Source organism: Idiotropiscis lumnitzeri, chromosome 10, assembly GCF_059441095.1.
Source record: "Idiotropiscis lumnitzeri isolate Australia: NSW breed Sydney's pygmy pipehorse chromosome 10, RoL_Ilum_1.0, whole genome shotgun sequence".
Classification (NCBI taxonomy): domain Eukaryota; kingdom Metazoa; phylum Chordata; class Actinopteri; order Syngnathiformes; family Syngnathidae; genus Idiotropiscis; species Idiotropiscis lumnitzeri.
The window spans coordinates 7,155,066-7,169,682 of record NC_142400.1 but is presented as its reverse complement, the minus strand read 5'-3'; the positions used below and the strand labels follow the sequence as shown (position 1 = coordinate 7,169,682).

The following is a 14,617-nucleotide window of genomic DNA, read 5'->3' as shown; positions in this document are numbered from 1 at the left end:
AACTATTCATTTTTTGTGCACAAATGTTGTAATGGACAAAATATGGCATCGATTTAACATGCAAAACTACTTCACACTGAACAACATTCAGTTATACATTTATTACAATAACTAATAGTCCACTTTTGTTCTTATAGTAATTTTTCACGTTTTCATGCTCAATCACGTTGCTCATTTCATTTTACATCTGTTTCGTAGTATTTGGCCAAAGACAGAACACTCATGAGTCAGAATTTATTAAAAGCCCCCCCCCCTAAAAAACAAAAAAAAACAAACAAACAACAAAGGGTGTGACATTCAAATTGCTGTTCTTCAAACACAATTTGTCAGCCCCCCCTGGCTCAAACTGGCCACACGGGGATATGAAGCTCCCAAGATCCGCATGTCCATGACTAAAGTGATTTATCCAGCTCTGGCCTGCTTGGGGTTGGTTGCAGAGAAAGAAAAAGTAAGAGGGAGAAAAAAAAAAAAAAACGGCTACAATGCCAGAGCAGACGGCGCCCGTCCTCGGATTGATGATGCATAGTTTCGGGGGGCAATGTGGGCACCGGAGGGAGTGTGAAAGAAAGACAGGGTGTAGGATTGTGTTTTTCACTCAATGGGCAGCTGAGCTTCTGTATTACGAGGCGGGGGGGGGGGGGGGAAGTAAAAGGGGGTTTGGCAATCTTCTTGTCCGAGTGCAGAGCAGCTGCTGCTTTCCGCGGAGATTCTTTTCATGGAGCGCGAGCCTGGAGTGGGTCACTCAATGCGACCCCGCCCCCTACCCCCCAAGCCTCCCTTGAAAATGTTCAAAATGCTTCACCTGGGGTAACATCCTTCAGAGGCCACAATGATTGTATTGAAGGAAGCTCCTTATGGAGAAAAACTCGCATATGAAAGTGGATTTTTAAGGTAACGCAGTGGCCGACTTAAGGAGTCGTATGAATATACACCTGTCTTTTTGTTATATCTCAGAAACCGTTTGAATAAAAATGTACCATTCAAACAGCATGAAGTACGAGAACAAAACATTTCCATTGCGTAGCATTGACGTTTTGTGATTGCGTTTTGATGGGAAAATTGGGGTCAAGTTTCATTTCACAATGAGTTTCAACTGCTTCGAAGTAAAACAGCCTCTTAAAGGGGAAGTCAACACCAAACATTTCTTAACAAGAATATGATCGATGCAGGCCCATTAGTCGAAACATGGCATTCTGTGCAGTAAAATGTCCCACTTTTAGCCATCTCAGGTGGCGGCCATTTTGTCACCTGTGTCAACTGAAAATGACTTCACAGTTGATCAGGGCTCAAGGAATGACCAATCACGGCTCACCTTTTTTTTTCTGAACCTAAGTCATAGTTAGTTATTACCTGAGCAGCTGTGATGTCATTTTCAGTCAACAGAAGTGACAAAATGGCCGCCCAGTAAGATGGCTGAAAACGGGAAAATTTTACTGCTTAATTCATATTCCGCAAACACAATAACAATCAGAATGTCATGTTTCGACTAGTGAAGGCACATAATACATTTTATTGTAATACATTTTTAAGTGTTGACTTTACCTTTAAAAAAAAATTAATTTTATGGAGGGTGGCTAAAACAGACTTTTCTTGAACAAATAGTGTATTAATGACACAAAAATAAAGTTACATGTGTAATCAAATATGGCAAAATCTGCCTCTCTGACTAGTTTAATATAAAAAAAAAATACATTTGGCACCTAGAATCACATTTTTTTTTTTTTTTAAAGTATGAGGTTCATTAGTGAAGCCTGATTCAGGTTTGACCGCGAGAGCATTTAAGCCCGCTTGTTCATTGTCCTGAGATTTTGATTGACTCCAGCAAAATGAAGATTCCCTTCTTGATTGCAGACGCGCGGGTCTGACAAGGCCACTCGTGTTTCAGCTGCTGTCCAAGGGCTCCAAGTTGCCCGTAGTGTCCAGTTGCATGCATTTACACGTGCACGCTGACACGGGGCACTCCGTGTGGTCCCTGCGACAGGTGAGGAGAGTTTTAGTGCCAAAAAAAAAGAGCATTTTCAGAGCAACAGGTGTTCTTTTTCGGCGCAAAATGCAGCATTTTTGTGGGAAAACTTTCCCGACAAATACAGTGGTGCCTTAAATACGAGTATAATTCGTTCCGTAACCATGCCTGTAAGTTAAAAATACATTTATAAACTTATTAATTTGTTCCAGCCGCCACAAAAAAAAAAATCTGGTGTGCTGTTGGGAAAACGAATTAATTTTTATTGCTATTCTTACAGTAAACTTCAAAAGGGGGTGAGTGACAACTTGAGGCAAACATGCTGCGCCCTTTAATTGGGGAACTATGTGAGAGAGCCCACTTTTCGTTTCCTCAAAGTGATGTTCTATGATAGGCCCGATTTTTGGACGGCCAGATAGTGAGAATAACCACCAAGTAGCACTTTTAAAAGCGTGTTAAATAAGTTTCAGTTTATTTCGACAAGTCTAACTGTGTATAAAGTGAATGGGAGGGGTAAAATGTGAAAAAAAAATTACTCTCACTATATTGCAGATTTTTACTTTCCGTGCATGGTTTTGGAACGCATACCTTGTGACATATTGGATTCACTGTAACAATATCGCATGACATTTAGTGTACAACACCTGATTGATTCATTCAAAAAATGATTTTCTGAACACTTTAGACCACATGGCATGTGCTGACTAACCTGAACCAGCTGAGCATGTGTCCAGCGTGGCCACCGTGGCGACAGTTGTGACACCAGGTGAACCAGTTGTTGAACTGAGCGAGTTTGTTCTCCCTTGTCAGGTCGACCTTGTCGTCGGACTTCCCCGTTCCTGCCAAAAAAACAAAACAAAACACACACACACACACACCACAGAGTCAACAATGAAGACATGGCCGTGACCGCTAAAATGTGCCCGTGGTCGTCACCGGCGCAGCTGGATACGGGTGTGCCCATGTTCATGAGACACAAGGCACAGCGTGGCAGAGGCTTGCGGCATCCCGGGCAGCTGGTCACTTTGGACTTGGTGGGCGAGGCGCTCACGCCGTACTGGCTGAAGCCGCGGCCCTGGTGGGGCATGGCGGCGCAGCTGTACGAGATGGACTTGCCGCAGAAGTTGCAGCTGACAAACACCTGCGGAGGGACACAAAGGTCGTCTTAATAAGGGGAAAGGTGGATTGGAGGGACATGCCGGCCAGCTGGCGGGGGTTTCACGCCAAGGCCAGATAAGGAAGAGATAATCCGGCAATAATCTAAACCGCTGCACAACTGTGATTGCCGTACAGCAATGCCATGACAGCTACTTGGTGGTTGCCCATAAAAGTCTTTGTACTCGTACCTTAATCTATGACGGGAGAGTGTGCATCTTAAGAAATATAATAAAACAACATACAAGTAAAAAAAAGCTAAAGAAAATAACTATCTTTATTTAGTGTGATTACTTTGCATTTGTGTTTGATTCTGTTCAATAAACAACTGAAAGCGGATCTGCAAATGTGGCTCTTCTTGTCCACATGCAAAGGTATTACGGCACATTAATTGATGTTTTTTTTTTCGTACCACTGTTTTGTAATTGTGACATTATTACCGTAAGATTTTTTTTTTTGGGCGAGATAAGAACAATTATATTTCTGCAAGAGAAAATCTTAATCTAACAAAAATATTTTTTCTACATAAAAAAGGTACAGATTGTTAAAGGAAAATATTGTAATATCAATTTTATAAAGTTGTATTGTTATATTAGAAAAGACTTAATTGTATGAAATCTTATGATAATAGTCAGCTTTTAATCAAAGAAACAAGTCAGAACATTGCAAGAATAAAGTTGTAAGTTTTAAGAAAAAATATTTTAAGAAAAATGTATTTCCCAAGATTTAAAAATAAATGTGAGTAGAGGAAAAAAAGCCAATACAATACATCTTTATTTTTATGATAGTCTATTTCTTTCTGAGAAAATAGACATAATATTAATAAAGTAAAAAATGGACTAAAAACAGTTAGAATAATTCATATTTGAGGGAAAAAAGTAAAATTATGCGAATAATTTTTTTCAATGAAAAACATAATTCACACCAAAAATAAAAAGTGGTATTTTACGCAACTTTTTTTCATTTACTATTGTATATTTCTTCCAGAAAAAGTGGTAAAAGTTGTATTTGTTTTTAAGAATAAAATTGTATTTTTTCCAGATAAAAACTGATTTATTCATTTTTTCTAATTTTTTATTGTATTTTTTTTTTTAACAGTCGCAATATTTCTCGAATTAAGTAGTTTTCAAGAAAACAACAAATTCACTTTGGAGGCTTCACCTGGGCCAGAGGTTTGGAGGTGGGGTCCAATTTTCCCCGATGGATGTCAAACTCGGCCCGCTTGTGCCAGAACCTCCACGCGTCCAGTAGGTTGCGGTAGTTCTCGATCCAGCACTGGACTCTGGGGTCCTTCAGCACCTCACCTGGAGAACCCTAAAAGGGGTGACATTGGGTGATGCCGCAAGCAAACGTATTGGGACACATCCCTTAAGTAGCAACTGCTATGAAATGCGCTATTCAAATAAAGTTGGTTTGGATTGTATCAAGCAGACAATCAGTCAGGAGTTTGTATGAGAGTCCTGAGCTGCCCCTGAATCTTGTTCGGAATCTGGAGATGAATGAACAATATACAGTGGAACTTCAATTTTCGTTGCCCTATTTCTTTTCTTTTTTATAAGATTATAAGAGATTATAAGATTCTGTTTTCAATCAATTTTTTTGTCAAAATTTTGTTACAGAGTTATATAAATACATCAGATTAGACATCATCCAAGGCCTGTTTCATGAGATTTCTTTCTTTTTTTTTTTAAATAAGTCTGTTCAACCATGATTCAAAAACAATGTCTGATTCCAATGGTTAATGTCATAAAATCTTTATTCATTGTTACTTTTGTCCGATTCAAGTAATTTCAGGAACCGATTTCATTAACAGACGAGTACCAACAATTTAGTCCATGTGTAAGTTGTCAATAAATTAAAAAATAAAATGCAATTGTCAAATACAAAGCTTTTCCATTTTTTGCTAAAAATTTGTGATATTTAGCCAGGAAAATCACGTATTTGGCCATTAAATTATTTTTTGTTTAAATCCCGCAAACTAATTTTTCCATGGTGGTATGTTCCATTAAAAGACTGTATTTGGTTTAAAAAAAAAAACAACTTCCAAATACAATATTTTGCCATTGCAAATATCAGCGACTTCAAAAACAAGACCTACTCCACAACCTTTTCTCACCTGTAACACACATTGTCTACTTAAACAAAACGTTTTTTCTAAACTTCTGCACCCATCCCACGGGTGGAATGTGTGCATGTTTGTGTGACCTTCCTGCACCGACAACACATTGAAAAACGTCAGCACCAGACGTGGAAATAATCACTTTTTACCAAAAAGAATGAAAGACTTTAGAGTGGAAAAACAGGAGTAGTCAACCTTTAATTCCTTTTAGGGTTTACAATGAAGCCCAATTTATCGCAGGGAATACATTTCAGACCCAACCGCATATTTCTTTTTCCAATTTTTCCCCTTCCATATGCTTTAAATCAGGCGTGAGCAAACTATGGCCCGGGGGTCACATGCGGCCCATTAGATGTTTTAATCCGGCCTGCCAAACTTGAAAAAAAATAAATGAATAAACCTTATTAATGTTTTATTTTCTAAAAACTGTGTTTTTTTCACAACATACATATTGTTGTAATGTTTTTGTTCACTTTCTTTTAAAATTAAATGTATTTTTTTTCTCCAATGAGTTGAGGTTACCAAAACACTCTATCCATCTGCTCCTGGTCCGGCCCCTCTGTCAAATTTTAGAACTCATTGTGGCCCGCCAATCAAAAAGTTTGCCCACCCCTGCTTTAAATGCATTTAAATGCATTTGAATCGTACCTTGAGCATGCAGAAGCTGGCCGTCTGGACGTCTCCCGTCCGGTCCACATAGCTCTCCATCAGGTCCACGCCATCCTTGGTCAGGCCCGTCAGCAGGAGGCCCTCCAGGTTGCCCGCCTCCTTCATCTCGTTGGTCAGCTTGTCCACGTAGCGAGGAAGCTGTCAAACGTCCCGGAAAAAAAAAAAAAAAAGACAAAACACTTGAAAAATCAAATGAAAGAAACATGACGTGAATATTAACGTTGCTGAAGGTTACCTGAGTGTCATTGAGAAACATGGAGGCAAAGGCGACTCTGTCACGCACCGCCACGCTGTTTTCGTACTGAAAGAGGAAAGAAAAAAAAAACATCAAACAACAATCGCCCATATTCTTCATTTGTCTGGGCTGTGGGGTTGTGCTGACAAGGCAGAAGAGCCCAACAGCAACATGAAAGGAGAATTTCTGGAATTGCAGGAATTTTTGGCAAGTACTGGCAGTGTCCTACATGCGGAATTGCCAACCTCATCACTTCTCGGGAACATTCGGGATATTTTGTTCGGAACATTTCGATTTTGTCAGGAACATTTGTGTATTAGGCAAAACAACCAGCAGAACTCTATTAGGATGTTTTTTTTTCTTTGAATAATTCCAAGTGATTAAATATTGAAAAAAAAATAAAATAAAATTTTGAACAGTTTTGACTCATTCAATATGATATTGTAATACTAAATTGCTAAAAATATGATGTAAATGTAAAAACATTTACTTTACAGATCTCAAAAGTCACAAATTTTCACCAACAGGAATTTCAGGCAAGTAGTGGCTGTGTTCTACATGCGACAACAAAGTGACCTGCTTCTTGTTCTTTTGTTCAACTCTACTTGTTCAAAGTTCACCAGAAGCCCCAGTAAACTTGAAGGCCAAACAGCAGTAAACAAAGTTTCAGACTTCATGATCTTGGCTGCGTAATCTCGTTTGCACCAGTCAAAACAGCTAAACAAATTGAACAGCAGCTGGAGTAGAAACCTTCCGTTTGCCGCAGATTTTAATTCAAACGCGATACACTTATTGATGTGGCTTAAAAAAATAAACGGAATAAATGACACCAAGGCATTCCTTTCCTCCCAACTTCAAATCAAATTAGAAGTTCTTATTCAATTTGGATACCAGCACGCCGTCGTAGGCTCCCGGCTCGCTGGTGAGGAAGGCGAACATGACACAGAGGTAGGGGTTGTTGAGCTGCAGCCGGAGCGAGCTGCACATCTCCCGCCACAGCGAGGCCTTCTCGTCCGTGTATCCCGACAGCGCCATCGCCACAACGTTCAGGTTCAGGTCACCTAGGACAGGACAGGACAGGACAGGGGAGGGAAAGGACATCAGGAAAATGCCTCCAAACGGAATTTTCTTATGCAACCCATTTGACAAATTTACAGCATCAATGGAAATTCCAGTCTCTCTTCATGAGACATTTTTTTTGTTTATGAAAATAAGTCAGACATGCCTAAAAAATTATACATTTAAGTGAAATAGGCTTTGGGGGCTGAATTATTGTCATTATTATTTTATTTTTATTACAGAGGGTCTCATTCTATGCATAACTTTATCTAAGAAAGATCCCTAAAATGGCTTTCTAGGCATTGCTTTTTTTGTGGGGCTAATCTTGAGAGATGACAATATCAAATTCATGTTGCAAAGTGGTACTGGCCGAGGGGGGGCTGCTACTTAGCTGGCAAGTTCGTCTTGGAAGGAAGTGACCAAAAAAAAAATGGATACTTTCTGTGAGTTTCAGGACATGGATTATTTTAGATTTTCTTTTGTCAGCTACTCATGATAAACATGCTGACCAAATTTCATGCTGCTGGGGGACTGTTTTTTTTGTTTTGTTTGTTAATTCCAGGAGGTGCGACCCAGTTGACAAAATTGTCTTGCAACAAATGTCCAAAATGACATTAAAATGCACAGCAAAATGGCTTCCGATTTCCTGTGTCTCCTCAGGCATGGATTCTTGAGACTTTTTCGTGGGTGCACTACAGTTAGACAAATTAACCAAATTTCAATTTGTTGTCAAGTGAAACCAGCTTCGAGGGCCGAATTTTCAAAAACAGAGATAACACTTTGACATACTGCATGTTCTTCAGCGATGGGAGATTGAGGCTTTTAAAGAGAGACTGTTAACAGGTCTTATCTAATGAAGCAGGCTGATGGCCACTTTCAGGAAACACTCATTAGCGCAAGCAGCAGAAAAACATCTGACCTACATGGGCAGAATTTCTGTGAGTCAAGAGCAGCAACAGCAAGCGCACATTTTTTCATTAAAGCTCAGCATGCGGCCAGAACGAGTGTTGTTGTGTTGCTATGTTTGACACATTCCTCGGGCGCTTCATTTCATTGGATTTTCAACATTTTGGGGTTATTTATGGCGGCACATCCTCGGTCAATCTGTTTCACATTCCTGCATTGACAACAGAGGGGAGCGGAGGGGAGAAAACCACTTGCCTAATTTCCTTTTGAAACAGCAGGATATTGCAATACAATTGCTTCACGTTAGTGCATTTAAAAAAAATTAAAAAAAATTTTTAAAAAGGGGCATTTATTTATAGACGCTGGTTTCAAATGCAGTCACAAAGAGAGGCTGCATAAGGAACCAGTATTCAAAATGGCGGGGCTACTTTATTAGGTACACAAGCTCATCGAACTCAAAAGCATTTCTCAAAAAAAAAAAAGTGCTTACTTTTTTTTTTGTACTCAAACCCAGGGACTCTTGACTTGCGTCCCAAATAAAATAATCAGGACATCCCGACAATATCACGATATTTACCAGGCTAATACATACGAATGTGAATGATACTCATGACTGCAGCAGCCTGCAAATAATCAACGCGTCGTCTTAGTCCGACTTGAATCTACTATTGTGGGTGTGTAAATAAAACACAGAAGAACTTCCTGACCTTTCTCAGCCATGGCTCCCCTGTTGAGGATCTGTATGGCTCTACGGATGTCCAGGTTGAAAAGGGCCACAGCCGCGGCTCGCTCCCACGCGCGCTCCTGCTCCAGCGAGCGCAGGAAGGGCTCCACGTCCACGTCGGACGCCCGGCCAATCCAGCCGCAGAGGCGCAGAGCGAGGCCGCGCTCCTCGCTGTGGAAACGCGTCGCCTCCGTCTGACGCTCCGAGCCACTCCAGCACTTGCGGCTCTCCGTGGTGCCTGGTGGTGCAGAGAGAGACCCATAATGAACATTTACAGAGAACTCTGTTTGTCATGAGGAATACAATCACTGCTTTAACCCCTCCCACAATGTTTAAACACATTCAAACATATCCAAATGTATGTTAATTTATACTTGATAATGCCATATATTTTGCAATTGTGATGAAGAAATGTTTTATAGAACCAACAGAGCTGGGCACTTGACCCTTTTTTGCCAGTCAGTCCCCCGCCCTCCGGGAGTGATCTGGGTAACCTTCTGGCCGCAACCCTCTGGCCTCATTCTTAAACCTTGTCGGACCCGATAGTGTTTTGTCAAATCGTAGGTTTGACGTCCCCTCTGTTCTCTGTTTTTTTGTGTCCGCCTCCTCCTCCTCTTCCTTCTTCTTCGTCTCCACGAATGAGCCCAATGCAATTAAGTGTGCACAGTTAGTGTATAAAGGGATTGTGGTATTTTTCTTGAGCATGGCATATGTTTCATTCAAATAACACTTCTTAGAGTTACTCACATTTTATTTTCCATCTTCCGTGTTTTTCCTAACAGTCTTGCCACACATTTCACTTAAATGTAACCTGTTAGGCAACACATTAAGCTACGTAGTATCCTAGTCTGAACACTAGGGGGCATTATGTAGAAGACCTCAGTGGTGCCAGTGCTACAATGAAGGCGCACAACTCACCAGAATGATGTGAAAACATCACCGTGACTTAAAAATCTGAATCTGAAGCCGCACATGATGTAAGATGGTGGGCTTCTTACCTAAACTGGTCTTGACAATATTCTTGATACCAGAGTAGACGACAGCCTGTTTGTTCCCCTGTAGCTTCAGCTCGGCGTCCTCAGCGCACTGCTTCATATGTGATCTTTGCATAGGAATCATCATCTCATACTCCAGAGTTTGAATCTACCAGTACCATAACTTCGGACTGGACCGCAGGATGATAGCTCAAGAAAACTATATACATTAAGCAGAACAAAAATTCAAAATTGTGCTCCCAAAATGTGAGATTTATCAAACAAAACATTTTCTTGGCTGTTTAGGGATCACCAGAGATATTGATAGTTTGTCAAAGATGCTACACTTCTCTGCTGATCGCAGAATCATGTAGAATAAGTTCGTTCAAGATCCTCAATGGTTTTTAATGCTTGGAAAAAGTAAGACCAAAAATTATTTTTGTTTTGGTTCATTGATAAAAGTCTAATTAATAATGAATCAATGTACAACATATGAAATTCAATTAAAAACTAAACAAGTGAAATAAATTATATTATTTAAAAAATTAAATAATTATATTATAATTATAAATTATAAAAAAATACAAAAAGGATATAGTAGAGGTCAAACCAGAGCGACTTGAGCTGGGAATCGTTGCCCCCCGCCAGCAGGTAGTTCCTCCACACCTGGACGGTGTCGTGTCCGTACCTGGACTGAGCCCTCTGCCTCATCTTGGTGGCGATATCCTGCTCCAGGAGGCCCTGGGCGCCCTCCGGCCCGTCCTCGGCGCACTCGTACAGGTGGCGTCCGCAGGCCCACATTAGCGAGGTGGTGGAGCTCCACGCCAGCGAGATGCGCTCAAAGACGGTGAAGTCGGTCATGGCGCGGTTGGCGGCCGACACCACCACCATGCGGTTCTGCCTGGACGGGTGCCAGGCGAAGGTGCCGATCAGGCCGTCGCAGGGCTGCACGCTGCGCTCGATGATGGTGGGCTCGGTCTCGTCTCCGATGGGCGTGGGCGTGTGCTGCATGTCGTACAGACGGATGATGTTGCTGTCGCGGGTCAACGTGGCCAGCAGGCCTGTGCGGGTCGGGCACCATGCCACCTGAAAAGCCATATTAGGTTTTGGAAAAGTTTGATCAAAGCAACTTGACGCTTTGAAATTTGTCAACTGAGAGAACTTCCGGTTTGAAAGAAATGGGAAAAACGAACAAGCATCCGCTCTCACAATCACACCTCGGGACAATTAAGAGCAGGGGTGGGCAAACTTTTTTATTGGTGGGCCACAATGTGTTCTAAAATTTGACAGAGGGGCTGGACCAGGAGCAGATGGATGGAGTGTTTTGGTAACCTCACCTCATCAGAGAAAAAAAATAATTTAATTTTAAATTAAAGTGAACAAAAGCATGACAACAAAATATCTGTCTTTGACACACCACAGTATTTAGAAAATAAAACATTAATAAGGTTATTCATTTAATTTTTTTCAAGTTCGGCAGGCCGGATTAAAACGTTTAATGGGCCGCATGTGGCCCCCAGGCCGTAGTTTGCCCACGCCTGTGATAGACTGAAGCCGCAATAACCGACCTGCCAAATAGTGAGGGAACATTGTCCTGGGATTGTCAAAATACTAATTTGTCTTGTTCTGATGCTCATGAAAAGTGCCTTGTCAATCATTAAGTCAAACAATAACTTGTCCTAAAAAAAAAAAAAAAAAAAAACCCACGTCCGCCAAAGTTTGATCTCATACCTTGGTTAGAGGCTTGGGCTGCTCGGTGAGGGTGAGCACAGGCTTCTCGAACTTCCTCAGGTCCCAGATGGCCACCTGACCCTCGAAGAAAGAGGCCACGCGGTCGGGAAAGTGAGGGTCCACCGTGACCCCCTGGATAGCTTTGGTGTTGACAAAAGTCTTCTGGCTAGTGTTCCTCAGGTCGAAAACGGCCAGGTTGCGGTGCATGCCGGCCAAAAGGAGTTTGGGGTCCCGGAGGAGCCAGCAGAGGGACAAACAAGCGTCGTTCTGGCCCAGGTCGTACAGCGGCTTGGTCACTACCGAGCTTGGGTCCAAGTCCGAGGAGGAGAGGCGGATCTTCTCGGCGGAGACGCTGGCCTCCGGAGAGAATTTGCTGCTGATGTCCCAGATGAGCACAGAGAAGTCGGCCCGGTGTTTATCCAAGCCGGCTGCCAGCAAGTTGCTATCCACCGGGTTCCAAGCCAGCGTGTTGCACTGGCGGGCGTGCTTGGGCACAAACTCCTTGCCCACCAGCTCTTTGCACGCCGAGTTGTGGCTCTGACCCAGGCTGGTGAGCACCACCCGACCGTTGGCCTGGCCCACGGCGAGCAGGCACTCGGGCTCCTGCTTGGGGTACCAGGCCACGCATTTCATGTAGGGCGTGTCCGAGTTGATGGCCAGCAAGGTGGCGGCCGTCTCTCCCGACAGGGGCACGGTGCCGGCCTTGAGCTCGGCGCCTCCTGCTGGACCAATGCGGTACAGACCCAGCTCCGAGTCGCAGATGACATAGCGGTCCGGGTGGTGGGGAGACCACAGGATGTCTGGTTTGGAGCCACTCATGACTACTAGGGCGGCTAGACGATTCTAAGGTGGATGTGCTTTACCAGCACAAATATTTACATGAACTCCGAATGGCACAACTTTTTTGAGATACAAAGCGTTGTTCAGACAATTTTTTTGCATTGACTTACGAGTTATGACTGCATGGTTGCAGTGACTCAACTCACCTTACAACTAGCAGCAGTTTGGCTGATAAAATTAAAAACCAACAGGGGATGCGCAAAACCAGCTTCCGTATCCAGCTCCACAAAACAAATGACTTCCTTCCGGTTCAGGTCGTTAACCGGGACAGAACACTTGGAGAAATATTAAAGTGTCTTTGTTTTACAGAAGACGTCTTCAAGATTTAAAGAAGGTGACCATTTCCAGAGTTCATCACATTTGAAGGGGGATGTTTCAAACTCCTGGGACAAAAATGGACATGTTTTAAGCTTCATGTTTCATCTTACGTGTGAGTCGATAAGAGTGTATCGTATAATGTGTCTATTTGTTTACGTAAGCTTTGTCACTTTTTTTTTATAGCAAAACACAAGATACTATGACCTAAAAGTAGTAACTAGTGTGAATATATTCCAGTAGTTAGCTAACAGCAAGCATCTTAACTGATAGAACTGAATAGATAATGCATTAGTCTCCACTAATGTAATAGTTGCTCAAGCTAATAACTTAATCTTATCGTAGCAGTTAACTCCATCATGTCATTAGCTCGTAGTTATCGTAGTGATCGCTGTGCACATATAGAGTCCACCACCCCATCCTCAAAACCTGTTCTCCAGTTGGGTCACGTGGCATTCTGCAATGGGTTCATTCTTCCGGAAAAAGCTGCTTATTGCCACTTCCAGTTGATGTTTACTGTCAAACCAAACATAAAATAATGAGGAAATTACACATTATGTAGTTAAAACAACAACAAACTCTTCTATCGTAATAGAAACACATAATGGGAATAGAATTTATAATATCCTGACCAAAATAAGAATTTGTGAATTGTGAAAGCGCACCATATTGTGATCTCCTACTCCCACGCTTAAAGTCGTCAAAGTGTATTGTCGATTCTTCAAATCCAAATTCTCATTCATTTGCTCCACTGGAGTCCACAAAAAAATAAACTGGTAAAAAACAAAAAAAAAAACTGACATTTTTAAGTGATGAGTCTAGAATGAAATTTGTTTTATACAAATTGTCGTTAAATCCAAAACATAAGAAAGTGAAACACATTTTAAAAACGCAGTTGTCCTTGCTTTGCGAAAAGGTACAAAATAATTTTATAAACAATCTGTTATTGTTATTTGATATTGATATTTAAAAGACTAAAGTTGGAAATGTCAAAAGCAGGCAAAAAAAAGGTTAATCAACCACATCTACTGAATTCTAAACAATTCCTATTATTTGTTGTTGGTCTCTCAACTCGTGAGTGTGATTTAAAAACGTTCAAAGTATGCGACACGTAGGTGCAAAAAAGGGTCCAATTTAATTTACGTGTTAACGTAGTCGCTAAACAAAACAAAAAAAAACACCGCGTAACTTTTGAGGCAAATTTGCCAATGCAAAGGCACAAGAATACACTCCAAGGAGGTTTAGAGTTTTGTGGACATATTCCAAACTCCACAAAGCTAATGCTAAAGTGAAGGGCGAGTTTGGAACATGAGCTTTTTCGTCGGTCCCGTTTAGCTAGCAGTGCAGTAGCTTAGTGTCACTATGCTGTATTTGTCAGACCAAGTTGAGTTCACTTTCGTGCGAGAGCTGACTAAATGTAACCCAACATACACGTGCGGGATGTCGAAAACTTACTTCGAGTTGTAGTTTTGTTGTTTGTAACACTAAATAAGATCCTGCTAGGAAATAATAGTCATTTAACGGTTCCGATTAAGAGCTTTCTGTCCGTTTGTCATTTAGACAGAGAGTACTTTATTTTCAATAACAAAACACCATTTGAACGTGATAATACAAATCACACGTTAATATAAATAGTGTTTAAAATACAATTAAGAAAAACTGAAGTATATATTCTTGTTGGGTGCAACACGAAAATAAGTTCGTCATGAAAATCATGGTGATTAAATTATTCCGCTCACGGTGAAGCCCACACAATGATGTTATTTTCAAATCTCGATATAAAGGGCGATATAATGATTAAATAAAAAAACATGATTACAAAGTAATGGTAAATATAAAATATAATCAAGAAAAAATAATTCGTATATTTTTTTTGCGCGAAACACAAAAGCCAATCGTCGGGAATTGAGCCACCAGAGGCCGCTGT

The 14,617-nt window shown here is 41.3% G+C and overlaps 1 protein-coding gene across 1 annotated transcript; it reads right to left on the bottom strand.

Annotated features, from left to right (window-relative positions):
- Positions 1-267: 267 nt before the first annotated feature.
- Positions 268-13,852, bottom strand: mios (missing oocyte, meiosis regulator, homolog (Drosophila)). The gene is made up of 12 exons (XM_088307600.1): positions 13,356-13,852; positions 11,536-13,206; positions 10,401-10,890; positions 9,829-9,927; positions 8,814-9,068; positions 7,033-7,202; positions 6,142-6,207; positions 5,886-6,044; positions 4,280-4,432; positions 2,900-3,104; positions 2,673-2,802; positions 268-1,972 (listed from the first exon to the last, which is right to left on the bottom strand). The coding sequence occupies exons 2-12, from the start codon at positions 12,352-12,354 to the stop codon at positions 1,882-1,884; spliced, it is 2,637 nt and encodes an 878-aa protein (XP_088163726.1). The 5' UTR covers positions 12,355-13,206; positions 13,356-13,852; the 3' UTR covers positions 268-1,881.
- Positions 13,853-14,617: the final 765 nt, after the last annotated feature.

Excerpts from the sequence above, each read along its gene's own strand:
- mios (XM_088307600.1), bottom strand. The coding sequence starts at position 12,354 with ATGAGTGGCTCCAAACCAGACATCCTGTGGTCTCCCCACCACCCGGAC. Across the intron at positions 10,891-11,535 it reads AGCCCAAGCCTCTAACCAAG|GTGGCATGGTGCCCGACCCG; the intron begins GTATGAGATCAA and ends ATGGCTTTTCAG. Across the intron at positions 1,973-2,672 it reads CACATGCTCAGCTGGTTCAG|GGACCACACGGAGTGCCCCG; the intron begins GTTAGTCAGCAC and ends CACCTGTCGCAG.